The following is a 16,143-nucleotide window of genomic DNA, read 5'->3' as shown; positions in this document are numbered from 1 at the left end:
ATCCCTATGGATCCAGCAGCCACCATGGGATCATAGAGAAGGCAGCACATTTTACCTTCCCTTTAAATCTCTTCTATGTTCAACATACACTGAATAAACAGTGACACTGCGAAAGTTCTTGCAATTTTATAAATCTGTCATAAAATGTACATATAAAACAAATACAATAGAAAACCAGGTACAAATAAGCACACATTTTACAAACACAAGAAGGAACTTTAGCTCTTGAAAGATTTAAACGTAAAAAAGGATGCATTCAGAAAAAAAAAGGTGTATTAATTTTTAATGATTTCAAACTTCTGGTAAACATAAGAAAAAATGAAAAATGTTTCCAATTGTTTGCTTCTGACATGTAGTAGATAAATTAGATGACCTTCATGGCCTTTCTGGTCTCATACTCTAAGTTAATAGATATGTTTTCAATACTCTGCCTTAAGTAATAGAAAATGTTTTTCTTGCTTCACTTGCATACAATTTAATTAAAAGAACCAGCTGGCCTTAATAACAATATGTTCAAAATCTCAGCTATACCATTCTTCACTGGTTTAGCATTTGTAAGGTGTTAATATTGTGTTCTTATATTTGATTTTTCAGGTGACTGCAAAGCCTTTTTCATCATAGTCCAAAATTAGGATATGACCTTTCCTTTGGAGAGCAATACTTGAACATACAAATTTGTTATTTAAATGCACAGGATTATTAAAAAATAATGCATTACACCAGTCTATGGCTGTCTATGGCTTATAAATCAAAGCATGGAATCAGTGGTCGCTATGGTCTACTCCTGCAGCAGGAAGGCAGTAGTGATTTTGCAACAGATTTCCTAGTGAAATTACACACCTAAAAGGGCAAACAGATAGCTACAGAGTTCTTCAAAAGTGCTTCACTCCTACTAGGTACTTTGGAAATCAATTAGACATTTCTCTGTATGTTTAAATATCTAAATACCTTTAATCATCTCAGATATTTAGCTTTGGGAACCCATAATCTGCCAAGATCTTTCAACATATATGGAAGAAAAAGGCCCAAGCCTTTTAATTGTGTCAGACCCCGGCACAGCCTCCAGGGGAAAAGTTGCACCCACTGTTCCCTGCACCAGCGTCTCTTCAGAGAGGACAAAAAGAGATGTGGATTTTCCCAGTCCTCTCTGCCATGTGAAAGGCATATATGGGGGCTGTCACAGGGAGCAAACCTTCTACAGCACAACAGCTACTTAGACCTTACATAATAGACCTTGCTTAGTTTTGCTTTTCTTGCCTTAATTTCTCACTCTTTTTCTATAAAAATGTGTCTACTTGACAAGTACTCTCTTTCTCCTTCACCAGAACATTTGCACGTGAGAAAAGTCATCCCAGAATCTGTCAAACTGTGGCTTTTGCATGTTCACACAGAAGGAGCTCACAGTTACCTGCAGGGAGCTGTAAATAAGACATTGCAAACGTTTGTAGTTCATCTCAAGTAGATGAAGGTTAGTACTGCTGAAGTGAGAGCTTGAAAACTTCAGCTTAACCATGACATCAAAGGCAAATTTTCTAGGTTCATGGCATATAAAACGTACTCTGTAAAAAGAACAAACTGGATACAGAACTAGCAGAATACCAGTACAACAGTTTTTTCCTTTTATATCTAGTGTCTTATAGCTAGTCAGAACCCATAATGATGTCCAACGACTAGTCAGTCAAAGAAATCTGATAAGAGATTTCTACATCAAGGTCTAAAACTACCAAAAGGTAATTTCACTCATTTATTTAAGACTTTGGGATCTCTTCACTAAACTTTGCAGCACTACCTCTCTGGTAGTAAATGATCCTATAAGGTGTGAATGGCACGTTTACAGAGTTAAATGAATAATGATGTAATGCATAATGATGATGAAAAATTAACTCACATCTCTCACTTCCTAAGATACACTCTCAGCTCTTGATCTTTCTCCCAAAATAGGTCATACTGCTGTCACCAGTTTTACTATAAGCATCTGTCACTTTTAAGCTCAAAGTTGCTAGTGCATGTCCTGTGCACTCCACGCACCACGTCTATCGTGATTTGTGAGGTGACTAAAACTTTTCTCTAAGGCTGCACAGGAATCCTAAACAGTCAAACTCAGGAGACTGACACCATGCTAAGCAGGTCAGCCAAGATGACAGGAACACAGAATTGTCTCTGTACTGGAACTTGCAACACACTTCAGTACTGTCAGTAGTAAAACCAGGACAGTGAGTCAGTTTTTATGTGTTATATGCTTAGCTGTGTGACGTACAAGTCTGGTTGCAAACTTTCTGTCCTATCCTGGGCTTAAAAGAATAACCAAATCATTTCTATTATTAAACCATCAACAACAACACAAAAAAACCCAATAAATATAAAGATATAAAAAAAAATATAAAAAAAAAATCCACCACCAAAACCATATATTCACAATTTACACTCTTATAGTAATGACATCATTTGTTCCATGACGCTGAGTGAAGTTTAGTCATACTTGTCAGACTGATAAGTGCCATATTGCAGTCCCTGGTGGTGACAAAAAGAACATAAAGGAGAAAAAATGTATTTGTGTGAACAACAGCAGATCCACAGAGCTTGGATCAGGATTTCCATGCTCAACATTTCCTCCTTAAGCTCTGCTGTGCAGCCATAGCAGGATTCTTCTACTCCCAATCTTGCAGTTCAAGAAAAAGAGTGACCAAGAGTCAAAAATTGAAGGGGAATAAACAATGGCTGATTTACTCCATGTTGTAGATTTTTGGGGAGCACCAGACCCTTCAAGGCTGAAAAAAGATATTCTTACCCAGAGAAGTTCTTGCAGGAACTGCATCCTTATTGATCCAAAATGACACCCATGAAAGAACAACTGTGAGTATACAAGGAATGTATGTCTGAATAGTAAAATATCCCATACGTCTGCTGAGATCAAAGAAGATTGTCATAATAATATAGTCACCTAAAAATGAAAAATAAAAATATTTACATTATATTTTATATGGTTTTCAGTTGTGGCTACATCTGTTAGTCTTGTTCTATATAGATCTTGCACAAAATAACACTTTGCCTTACCAGACAAGGTATGAGAAATTTCAGTTGTGTTTCGTAACCCTACAAATGCAAACTGATACAATCTCCAGTATTTTGGATCTGCCACTTCCACAGAGGTTTTCTTCCATTTGTATTCAATTTCATTTCTGGGATATCCATCTAGAACAAAACAAAACAAATCAAACATTTAGCCACAGAACATACCAAAGCATGTTTTGTGATATCTGAAGTTACTTATAAACTAAACCAGGGCTATACATAACGTGGATAAGAGACAATTTGTAGTTCACCTGACACACTTAAAATTTAACCACAAAACATCTGGCCTCAGTTTTAAGCCTAGCTAAAGATATGATCGATAAACAACTATGTAAATACAAATGTTTTAGAAATATCTACACGATATTCTTGAACTCCAATATGAAAACTTGGTTCAGAATAATTACTATAAATTAATATACAAATGCAATTTACATTATCATGAAATTATCAGAAAGAGCTTAAAAGGACAGACACTTTAGTATATAATTTGACAAAATTCTATTGATGGCTCAGGTAAGACCTCCAGAAAAGAAGTTGTAGCAAGGTGGATGTCAGCCTCATCTCACAGGACAAGAGGAAATGTCCCCAAGCTGCATCAGGGGAGGTTCAGGTTGGGTATCAGGAAGAATCTCTTCAGTGAGAAGGTGGTTAAGCACTGGAAGAGGTTGCTCAGGGAGGTAGCAGAGTCACTATCCCCAGAGGTGTTCAAGAAATGACTGGACATGGCACTTAGTGCTGTGGTCTAGTTGACATGGTGGTGTTTGGTCAAAGGTCAGACTTGATGATCCTGGAGGTCTTATCCAACTTCAGGGATTCTGTGATTTTAATAGCACAATTCCCTTAGGATTTTTTTTTTTTTTTAATATAGTTTATATCAAAAAAATGGAGCCTGAAAGTTGTGTTTCTTGCTCACATAAAATAAGTCCCACTGGAAGGAGAAGAACTTCTTATACTAATTAAGCATTTACAGGAACAGGTTGAAGAAGACAGATCTTATTTTTCCTTTTAAGTGTACCACATGGAACTAATTCAACACTGTCAAACCTTGCAGGCGAAAAAACCACAGTTCTTCCAGGGCAATGCTTTTCCATTAACTGAAATGGGCATTCTATCAGACTCCTAAGCAATAGTATTATTTTTAAAGGTGCACAAAATGCTTGTAATTCAACTCCTTTATTCTTGCATTAAATAATGCAATAAATCTAACCAAAACATGAATGGATCCGTTCTTTCCTTCACTGCAAGGCTTTAAAAAGTAAATATTTACTCTCCTAATGCCAGAATTCAAGGAAATTTAAAGCCTGAATGTAAAGAGAAAAAAGTATTTTACCACCTACAGCTTGAAAACTCCAGAGGACAGGAGTGTTCATCCATAGGAAAATTATGAAGCTGAAGATAACATTCAGCATTAATTGTCAGCCTAGTTAGAGAAGGAAGGAGTAAAAAAAGAAAAAAGGTTATCTTCAAGCATTCAGAAACTTCAGACTACATAGTAAAGAACATGAACAGAAATAAATTTTGCCAGTTAATGGATGTTATGAATAGCTTACTGTGTATCAACAAAAACACATCCAGCATCACCACCAAAGAACAAAATAACAAGAACTATTATCACATGCAACTTAGGATCTGCATTGTTTCAACTGGTATTTCAAGCCATTTCAAAATTTTCAATTGATTCGGGGGCAGCTCTCAGCTCCACCAGAAATAGGGGATAAAAAGGAGGGTCTGAAGACAGGGGAAGAAGAGGAGTTTATGATAGCAAATAAATGAAGTTTCTGTAGAATGCACTTGTGGACTCAAATTATATTTTACATCATTGCATCTGGTGGCTATATATAAGAGAAAAAAAGGTGGGGACACTCTTGAGCTTGTTCTATACTCATGGAAGCAGCTCTGGTGATGACAGTAGTATGGATAGGAAAGAACAGACTTGATGTTTCTACTCATTTAATGTCTTAGGCATTCATTCACAACTTATAAACATTTTAGAGGTGGTTTGGGACTCACGATTGTGTCAACTGAATCACTTGCTGCTTTTGAAAATGCTTTCATGGATTTCTGCAGGACTTCCAAACAATCAGTGTAAAACCCAGCTCTGTTATCTTTCCCTAGGAAGTTGAAGTAAGGGGCTAGACTCCAAACTGGCTTACTTGTATTTAAAATACCTCCTTCTTTGTTGGTTACACTATGTAGAAATTCAGAATGTCTTCTAAAATGAACTTTAAAAATTAACATAATGCTTACATACTAGATAAGAAAGGATGGGAAAAGGAAGATTCTGTGACATGCTGCCAGAAAGTTTTGTAAGTCTCTGAACAAAGTATTTATTCTACAGGAAGTGCCACTAGGACCTAACCAAAAGAGATTTATAGAGGAAAGTGTATTTCTTAATATACACTGGGCAAGGGGAGAGAAAGAAAAACCATTCCCTACATTTCTAAGCAAAATACTTGCATTGCTCTGAAGAGGCTTTCAAAATTTGCCAGCTATGATACATGCATTTATTGCATTTGCTTTCCATTTTCAACATTTGGATAGTCAAACACTAAAACAAAAAGAAAAAAAGCAACACAGCTAAATCTGGAATCACTGATGGGTGCAATGGACAGACCAAGGGCTGCCCTCAGATCAGTAAGGCTGATTAACAGATTCACCACGTCTGCTCTCTGAATTACCAACGAGGTAAAAAAAGGGGAGCCCACAAACCTGGAGCACTGTCAGATCATATTAAAGTTCCTTCAATAAGCAACATATGAACCTCTCAGTGTTGTTCTGCCTTAGGCCAAATTCAGGACGTATCCTCACCTATACAGATGTTTGCACATTGCAGTGCCGGGTGAAAACGTGTTCTGCTGTTTTTTTAGGAGCTCATTGTGCCTTACAGCTCATACTCTACCACAGTGATTCTAACCTATTGCTCTGTGAGGGCTCACAGGATTTTTTTGCTTGCATTTATTTATTGCTTTGTGTTACTTTGAACCTCTTTAGAAGAAATTGTACATTGAAACTAAATAGACAATGGAAGGATAAAGTCCAAGTATGACTCTACAAATACTAGCTAGAAAAAGGAAAAAAACATAGCACGTCAACAGAAGAGGCTCTCTGGAGACTTTTGTAAACACCAACCTAATAAACCATTTAAAAAATGCCCTTCGGATATGTCTGTATGCCCCCAAATGAATCATACTACGAAAAAAATTCATTGAAGAGAATCCTTTTAAAACATTCTAATTCTTCTTACATCTGATAGAGAAGACTTTTATAAATTGCTCATACAACACAACTAGTCTGCATATGAACACAACACAAATGATTGAGAAGAATGTAATTAAATGGTGCCACTTTTTGTTTAAATAAATAAATAAACTCTTAAGAGCAGAATCATATTTATGGCATCCTTTGAATGGACTATTTCTTGATCAGTTTCTCATTTACTGAAAGACTTTTTAGGCATACTTAAAAAAATTAGACTGATAGATGACCCTAAAATGTTTTCTGTAAGCTACAGCCTTTCAAGAACTGTTTGAAAAGTGACTCAAAGATCAGTACAGATAGCTAGATGGCAAGCTTAAAACCAACCAGCACAAGCATCTCTCATTTGCCAAGAATGATCACAAATATGTTTGCTTATGCCTAATTTGGATGAACAGAAGGGTAAAAACATGTTAAGAATTATATGCAGGATTAAGGCCTTAGTTTTAATTGAATTTCTTATGATTTTTATTACCCAAAGTATTTAATATTTTCCTTACAGCATATAATTTGGTGGAAATTAGATAACAAACTATTTAGACCAGAAAGTCTGCAAAACAATTTATTGTTTTGCACAATATATTAGTGACAGATCACCTTGGTGCTATACCCTATATAATATCTTTTTTAAAACCCTGAGAGAGATCAAAAGTAAGAGTGAGATCAAAATTTGCTATCCCCTTCAATTGTCTCTACCCAATTATCTAGGCAATATATTTCAATACTATAAATCTCATGTTTTTCATGATCAAATAATCTTTTTTTTTTCTCCTTTAGTTAACTCCTTGTGAATTCTGGTCCATAACAAAAGAGATGCCAGGAATTTGATTCATATTCATTATTTTCATATTCCTGGTCATAACAGTTCGTTTGTTTTTTTTCCTACCCAGACAAAAAACACCCACCTTAGAGTGTATAATACTCTTCCATCACTCCAGATTCGAAGCAAACGATTTGGAGTTGTAATCCAGTGAGCATCAGATTTCCTTGAGTTCCGGAAGAAAGTGTCTGGAATCCAAATTTTTCCAACCATATTGCTATTAAGCATAAGCACCTTCATTGAGCTGTTAAATTTTAGACGACTGTCATACCAAGTCTGGGCAAAAATTATATCTATAGTGTATTCCTAAAAACAGAGAAACAACCATATCTATGTATACATTTACCAAAGTCTGCAAGCCAACTATTTATATTTTGTATATAAGTCTGAAGCCAGTTCCTCTATTCTCTTTTGTATTATCATTTGCACACAGCAGGCTGTAAAACAGACTGAGAAACTACAGGTTGACAAAAGATGCACACAGCCTTCTGTCCCTTCCTCCTCTCCCCTGACACACATTGATTTCTTAAGGAAGAAGATATGTGACGGGAGGTTATTGTAGTGTGAATGTTCCCACACAATGCAATCACCTCCAGGGACCCTGGACAGAAATTTAAGGGCAACCTTGCTTCTTCAGGGCTGGACTATATTTGTTAAGACAGCAATTCTACATCTCTAGAGAAGCAAACCAAACAAGTTTTCTATGTTTTCCCCCAAACTTTACAAGACGTAATTTAAGATCCTTCAAAAAATTTCAGATTATGAAGAATTCGTGAATATGTGGGAAGTAAACATCACAATTTGTGGAACTATCTTCTACCATCTTCCTCATGTATCTACTAACATACAGACAAAAGTATATATAATCATAATCAGGAAGGAAATTTCCATTAAGAAGTTCCACTTTGCTTATTAAAGACTCAAGAAAACTCCTCTATAATAGAAAACTCAGTAGATTTATGGCCAGAAAAGAAAGGCAATAAATAAATAAATAAATTAAAGGAAATACCATAGGCTTTTAATAAAATAATTCTTGACACAGTAAAACTTGAGTAAGATAAACATTATAGATGCAAAAAAAATTTCTTTTTTCAATGAATCCAACCAGTTGTTTCTGCACTCCAAACACAGGGGCAAAGCAGCAGCTCTCTGTTGTATTTTTCTCAGCTCTAGACCATGACTCTAACCTTAAGGGCAACAGTCTCTCTACTTGGTGGCAGATGTAACCTTTCCTGCACAGCTGCCCCATGAGGTCTTTAATGAGCAGCTCAGCAGCTCCCTTGCAGGGAAAAAGAGCTGGAGACCAGACTTAGACACTTGGTGTTGGTTGTTCACCTCTCAGTTATGGGATGAGTGGACAAAGGAGTGGGAGGAAGAGATGGTGTTCACACTCTTGCTTGAGCCAAAGGAGGCACTACCAGTTTACTTGATCAATAAAAATGCATGGTGCAGTCAGACAGTTCTGTTTCTAAATAAAAGCAGATGGCTTCATTAGTTGGAGTGGGGGGTTGTGTCCATTTTACTTTTAAACAATTGCAGCAGCCAACTGTACAAGTTACAGACTTCTCACTAATTTCTGGAACTAATACCACCCATGAGGAAAGTTTGTGAAATTTGGCAGCTAGTTTTCCAGAAGTGCCAAGGCAGATATTCCAGGATTACCTCAATCTCTCCTAATTTTCCCACCTCTTTGGATGGGTGAAGAGCAGGTATATGCTAGAGGGAGGCTTACTCTCACTCTGTGATGTATAGCAGATGAATTAGCACCTGGACTGTGGTAACTGAGTGAGTTTCAAAGGTTATGAATAACTAATGTATGAGGCAAAAAGTGGAGGGACAGAGAGAACAAAAGGACTAATTAAAAATGCGTTTTAGAGGTGACCTCGCTCTAAAACTGCATATTTCTTGAGAGTCATTGCCATCAGGGGAAGATTCTGCAGCTCAAAACAAGTCCTTGATTTTTTTTTTCCCTGTTTCTGTAAACAGCATTCAAGACACCTGTGAAAACGCTGTACCTGCTCAACCTTAAAATTCATCTTTCTGTGCTCTTCTGTAGTGGTTGCAATGGGAAAGAAAACCTGCCTTGCTGTAGTACAAAGGAGAGCCCAAGGCAGTGCACCAGAGAAGTGTTTTAATGGGCTTAAATGGAACAGAATGAACAAAGATTTATGTGTTGCCTTTACAGTGCAAATAGTAGAAACAAAAGAAGTCAGCGAGTGAAATCAACAGACACAACCAAATGTATGAAAAGTGAAGACTGAGTTTGAAGGTGCTATTCTAAGCAGCCTCTTCACAGTAGCACTGCTTTGTTTGAGAAAAATTATCAAAGTGTCATTACAGTCAAATCTGCCCAGAGCAAGAAAACACAGGTTGTTCTAGAATACCAACCATCCTAATAAATTAAGATAGAAAAGGAAGAGGACTTTACAGATTATTTTGAACACACAAAACAACGGAATAGTATCAGCAGACCCAGATGCTTGTATTCTTTTACCCTTCCATATTAGATGTGCAAGTTTTTATCCTATTAAATCCAAAACACAGCACTGCACCGGCTACTAAGGAAAAAAACAACTCTATTCCAGTTGAAACCAGCATGCCATGTATTAGAAGACCTGTTTAGAAAACTTTGGGAAAAAAAATGAAACAACAACAAACTTCAAGTCTTCTTGATACAACTGTTCAAAAATAATCTAATACCCAATAGTTTAATATCATAAAATTTGTTACTACTGGTTTTCAAGTGTGTTGCTGAATGTATAACAAGATGTCTAAGTGCTATCCTCTTGAGACATATCTGAAAAGCGTTGTCCTCGATTCATAAGTTCACACTTCTGCAACGAGACATCTCCTTCTCCCTCTGGAGACAGGCATAATCCTACCACTCATCCCATCTGAAAGATACAGAAGTGCAGCCTCACAGTGAGTGGCAGCAGCAGTTCACCCCACTCTTCAGCAAGGATCCAGAGACAGTGATCTCTGATTTCTTCCAAGAACATTTATTCCACTTCTAACATCTGCCTTGATGGACTTTACTATCTACTTCCTCAGCATACCTATTTAGCCTGTCTCCCTGAAATCTCCTTGTCTTTGAGAGTCCATAATATATCCTGAGGTGGCATATATTCTTCTCACAATGCATCTCACATGGGATCATCTTTTTAACCCATTAAATCTATACTATCTTTCACTCAAGTGAGCTTTAGCATCCTGTCCAAGTAAATACAAGTACTAACGCTGTAGAGTATCAGTACGATGGCTGATTTGGAGGGGGCACCTTCAGGTCTTGGGTGTTAAACCATTCTCTGGAGGTGGAATGCTCTCCCAGCAGTCCCCTAGCTGTGGCTCTATGAGCCCATAAGAAGCTCACACAAACCACGCTGAGGGATGGGTGAAAGAGGAAGTTTATTGGGGATGGGGGCTTATATGGCTTTCAGGGGGATTAGAAAAGAACCAGTTACCAATGAGAAGACCTAAGGAGATCTTCCCAGGACATTCCTGCATAAGGGTTCTTTACAGGGGGTGTCGGGAAGGAGAAGGAGTGACTTTGCAAAAATACAGAAAAGCCATTTTAAGGTCTGTTTAAACATTAAAAACTTCTGTTTCTATAACATTTGAGCTGGTTTCTTCTTGTCCTTCACCAGTCCATCTCTGACAGGACTTCTTCCATCCTACATAGGGTAAATCCATTGCCACATATCAGTATCATGCAAGACATGATAATGGGACTCATGTTTATTAGTCTCTTTTCCAAACACATTTTTTCCTGCAGGAGACACCTCCAAGTAGTCACCAAGCACGGGCAAAAACAAAAAGGATAATCAAACTAAGAGTCTGGCAGCACGCTGCTGTGACAGTATAGAGTACAATAACCTGAAAGGGAAACTAAGCTAGAAGAATTATTAAGAATGATAGATTCTTTCTGAAAATCTACTTTTGAAATGGGTCTGATATTTTCAGATTTTATGGATTCATGCAATGAATTCCCTGAAATTTGCATCTCCTGAAAAATATTTCATATTTCCATAAGAAGGGGATGTCTGGGTCCCTACAATTTGTTGAAAATTAGGTAGAAAAATCTCAGTGCTGTCTTTTCTGGGAGTACTTTGTTTCTAAAATGAGATGAATAAAAGTCCTATCTTTTTTATAAAAACTGTATAAGTAAGCACAAAAGCTAACAGATTTATACAATGTTTAGTTCAACAAATCTTTCTAACTATTTGTTTTCCCTTTTTCTTACAAAATTTAGGTTAACATTCTTGTCACTACTTCTAATAGTCTTTCATAAAACTCACCATTTAATGTCACTGTGTAACCATAAAAATTAGTTTTATTACTCCCTCTTTCAAATTAAACTAATGACAAAATAGCTATGCAGAAAAAATTGAATCAGTCTATGGCTGTCTTAGTTACAGCCATAACAAAATGCATCCTTCTGCATATTTAGCCTCATGGGGTTCATGAACAATGGCACACATTAGCTCATTTTTGGCATTTGATTAGTATGCTGAAAACCTTTTTTGCAAAGCTGATATAAAGTGCCCACCTGCCTAATTATTTACAGATAACTGCAATCCTCCTCCATCTCTTTCCTCTGTAAAAGATCATACTCCAAAAGCTGGGAACAGAGTGACTAATCAGAGATTACCACTAAAGAAAGGGCCAGGCAGCGAACAAACTGTGACTATTGACAAACAGTCATAGTCTGAATGAAAGTCATTTAATAAATAAGAGCAATTACTTCAAATAAAGTAGGAGCAGCTGCTGTAGGGGAATAAATGGAATCCTTGACATGTTTCATTGTCATGCACAGTCCAATTAGAGTCAGACTTGAGCAGGTCAGTGGATTTATTTTTTTTTTTTTTACTGGAAAGCTGTGAAAGAAAATAAGGCAAATACCATCTAACATGATTTTTTATCAGTACAAACCACATCACACAAATTCCAATATCTATAAGGGTGGGAAAAATCTAACAATGCAGGAAAAAATTTCTTGGATATTTTGCCTGACAGTCCCACAACTGATTTGATATTCCACAATAAAAAACTACGGAGAAGTCAAGTAACAAGTAGCTAAATTGTTACCTGGATTATGTTAACTGCATCACAATTTGTTTGAGAACAGGAAAAGGTAGCCTAGTTTTGTGGTGCTAAACACAAAACCAAGGAAGAGTCCCAAAACCAAACTCACAACTGAAAAGTTGTGTTACAAACCACAGACCGTCAATAAAGTTCACTATCAGTGAATTTTGGTGAAAAATTAATAAATACATACGTCAGTCATTTCATCTTTTCTCAGAAACCCACCCCTCCTTTTCTTTCTGATTCAAAATTTTACCTGAAGGACACCTCCAGTTTTCTGTAATGTCACGTGCTAATTCAGAAATCTACTTCATATGGAGCCCCTATCAACACAGTTCAATTACCAAATATGACATGACTTCACTTTAGTCAGCTATTTTATCACTCTGTTCAGTATTCTAATTCCTTAAACTGGAATACAATGCCAGTGAGGCAGGGAATTTTTAAGAAAAAAAAATGAAGAAGGGGAAACTAAAGAAAGAGTTCTACCAACCTATATATTTCGACAATAAGAGATGTGATTTAATAGCAAAGCCACAGTTTAGTATGCTGATTAAGAGGTTTTAACAACAAAGAAATTCATAGACAGAACTGGTAACCATATGCTAAGAGAAGCACCAAATAAAGCACCAAGCATTAGCCAACTTATCTTCATCTTGCCAGTGTGCTGCCAATAAATACTCGTAACCTTTCCCTTTTCCCCTCACCCAAATATCTCTGGACATCAATGAGGGTTTTTAAGAAATTTGTTAAAATAATTAACCTATCTTTGATATATAACTACTCTTAAAAAAATTTATAAAATGTGGCTACTCTTGCTGGTGGGTTATTTTAAAAAGATTTTTGATCTGCTTCAGGGTCAACAATGGTTTCAGAACTTGATCCCCATGGATGAGACCAAAGGAAAAGTAAAATTTCTTGGTTTGGTAAACCATTTTAGTTTGCTCACTAGAGCAGTCTGAACTTAGTGACCTTGGGCAAGATATAAAAGATCTAACAAATCACAAAGATTCTGACATGTAACGGTAATATTGCATTAATGATATTACAGCCATAGAAAAGGTGAGGGCTGCAGGAAATGCAGTGAACAGAAGTGCACAGTATCTGCTTCCAGAGTCTTTTAATCAGTCAGATTGTCATGACTGTGCAGATAATCACACTGGAGAATGTTATGAGAACATATGCACAGGGTAAGTGGAAACATGGAAAATCATTTCTACAGAAGGTGAGTACAGCAAGACTTACATAGTCATAATACAGAAAAAAATCTGTCACTCTTCACATCATAATTTGGCATCTGTGCTTATCTAGTCCTTAATTTGAATATGCAAAGTGACAGATGCAAACAATATGAATAAAAGGCAAGATTTACTTAAATGCTTTGTGGATTAGAAACTATAATTAAATCTTGCCAATAGGGAAAAGAGGAGCTTGAAAAGTAACTCAAGCACTTCAGAAAAATCTACTCTTTTATTTCATCAGCTTAGATTTTGGCCATTTGAAGAAAGCATAAGGAGAGTAAGCAGATAAGTTCTATACATAACCTCATGTCACATGCATTCTCATGGTAAAAATTATAAAAAAATGTTTTGGTTTGCTCTTAAATTGAAAATTGAATTTCTCAGCCACTGCTTCTCACAATCAAACATTAAATTACAGAAAGAATCAGAGAAGAGAACTCAGAACAAAAAAAAAATAAAAACCCACAAAAAAGTAGATGTATATATACACACAAACATATATATATATTAAAAACCCTGGAGTGAATACTGGTAGGGATTAAGGGTTTGGCTTTGAGATTGTCAATACTGATTCACCAGCTCCTTTAACTGTACTTTCTAAATTCAGCAGCTACATCTAGCTTCCTGTAATTAGAGAGACTCGAGCAGTAAAAATTGGACTCACAAACAACTTTAACAACAAAGCTGTGCATTACTCAAGCATACATGGCTTTCTACCTTTTCTCTTCATAAATTAACTATAAAGTTTCAAACACAATACTTCACCATTCGGTATGGCGCAACTATTTTCAAAGCAAGATCAATTGCACAGTTACTGTTAGGTTTTGTCTTGTCTTTACTTTAAATGGTTTTCCTGCTGTGGTACAAAATCACAACACTGATGGCAAACAGACTTAACTGGGTTTGACTTCTACTCTTCAACTCCTGTAAGATACATGATGCTACATGAAATACAGCAAACCTGTCATTTTGGCTTCCTGGTTGATGAGGCAGTAATCTGCTCCCAATATCAATCATCTGCTACACTGAATATATAAGAGCACAGACACGTGTCAAGAACTTCCTAAGAAGAGCCTCTATTTACTTATTGGTTGCAAGAGCACAACCTGTTGTGGGAATCACTCTCTACAACGGAGGCATTACTGTTATACGGAAAGGCAAAATCTCCATCAGCACTTACTATATGCTGGTGAATGACAAACTTCAAAACAGTCCAAGAAAGAGTGTTTTAAATGTGCAATCTCCAGAGTGGTTGAAATAAACACCCGGATGTATAAGACATAGTGAAATTTAAAAGTGTGCAACAGCAGAATAAAATGAAGGCCAAGATTAACAGGCAGTGAAGTTGCATTCACTTACTAGAGAAAGAATATTTCATTTCTTAATAGCTCTTTTGTCAATGCTGTCACCCCTATGACCAATGAAGTAAGGCAACACTCTTTCCAGGGGTAGGTTTGCTTCCTTCATAAAGAGCTTGAAGGTGCTGTTGCAGGAAAAGGCATCCGGACCATTCCTCTATCAGTAAAATGAAATTCCTATAATATGCATTGTGAGATGAAAAATCCTGCTGTAGCTGCCTGGCTTTTAACAGAGAATGAGGTTTTGCAGTGTCAGTACAGATCCTGGCACCAGCCCTTCCAGGGGCCAATGAATGACAGCAGCTTTCCTCTGGTGCACAGCAGCTCAGGCTGCCATTAAAAACTCTGTGGTAAGAGCCACTGTCAAAGTCAGCCTCTATTGCAATAAGCTGTTATGACTGCAACAATCCAAACACATTCCCTGCCTTTTTTCCCCAAAAACTCAGTTCAAATCTAGCTCAGCAGAATTACTTCCACAATTGGAAGGCAGCACAACATATTTCCATATAGACAGACAGATAAGGAATTATTAACAAAGAAGAGGTATGTAATGTTCTTCAAAATATTCATCTTCTAGCTGACAGAGAGATAAGAGGTACAAGACACAGAATTAAATGCAGTTTGTCTCAGCTGCAGACACAAGGGAGACAACACAGCAGAAGACAGAATGTATTTGGAGAGGATGTAGGAAGTAACAATAAACTGTACAACAGAACAGTCAAGCAGTCTTTGCAGCTTTGGGGTGAAAAGGAGGATCTGGGTGGTGTTCCGGTTAGCTTTAGCACTAGTAAATACCTTTGCCTTCTCAGTGAAGTGCTATGTGATACATACCTTAACATCACTCTTGAGAGTGAGATTTAAATCATCTCAGATCACAACTGAACTGTGCAGGCACTCAATACTCCTTCTACAGGACAGACAACCTCTGCAAGGAGCAAGGAGGTTTGAATTTAACATAAAAGATATTAACAAGATTTGGGAAGTCAAGAGGGGCATAATTACAAGTAGTGATTTTACCACAACACAAGCTTAGCTCTTTGCAATATTTTGTAACCTTCACAGAAAGAAAAAGAAAAAAAAAAAAAAAAAAAAAAAAAAAAAAAAAAAAAAAAAAAAAAAAAAAAAAAAAAAAAAAAAAAAAAAAGAAAAAAAGAAAAGTAAATTTAAACAGAAACATGATGGCAAACAATGAAATGGCTTTGCAGACATTTAAAGACAGTTTCTTTCAAGCATGAAGGCCAGCTTGGGAGAAATTGCTATGAAAAGTTGAAACTATGGCAGCAGAAACTAGAGAGATCTGAGATCTCTCTAA

At 36.6% G+C, this 16,143-nt stretch overlaps 1 protein-coding gene across 2 annotated transcripts in view; it reads right to left on the bottom strand.

Annotated features, from left to right (window-relative positions):
* LOC114061886 (gamma-aminobutyric acid receptor subunit gamma-1) overlaps positions 1-16,143 on the bottom strand; it is a 53,461-nt gene that overhangs the window by 5,830 nt on the left and 31,488 nt on the right. For both annotated transcript variants that reach the window (XM_027892791.1, XM_027892790.1), the window contains exons 4-7: positions 7,236-7,456; positions 4,413-4,495; positions 3,055-3,192; positions 2,789-2,941 (exon numbers count right to left, since the gene is read on the bottom strand). In XM_027892791.1, coding sequence (XP_027748592.1) covers positions 2,789-2,941; positions 3,055-3,192; positions 4,413-4,495; positions 7,236-7,456 — 595 coding nt within the window. The remainder of the gene's footprint in view (positions 1-2,788; positions 2,942-3,054; positions 3,193-4,412; positions 4,496-7,235; positions 7,457-16,143) is intronic.

Source organism: Empidonax traillii, unplaced genomic scaffold, assembly GCF_003031625.1.
Source record: "Empidonax traillii isolate 1590-97213 ecotype Southwest subspecies unplaced genomic scaffold, ASM303162v1 scaffold368:size764316, whole genome shotgun sequence".
Lineage (NCBI taxonomy): Eukaryota > Metazoa > Chordata > Aves > Passeriformes > Tyrannidae > Empidonax > Empidonax traillii.
This window is presented reverse-complemented; position numbering and strand designations above follow the sequence as displayed.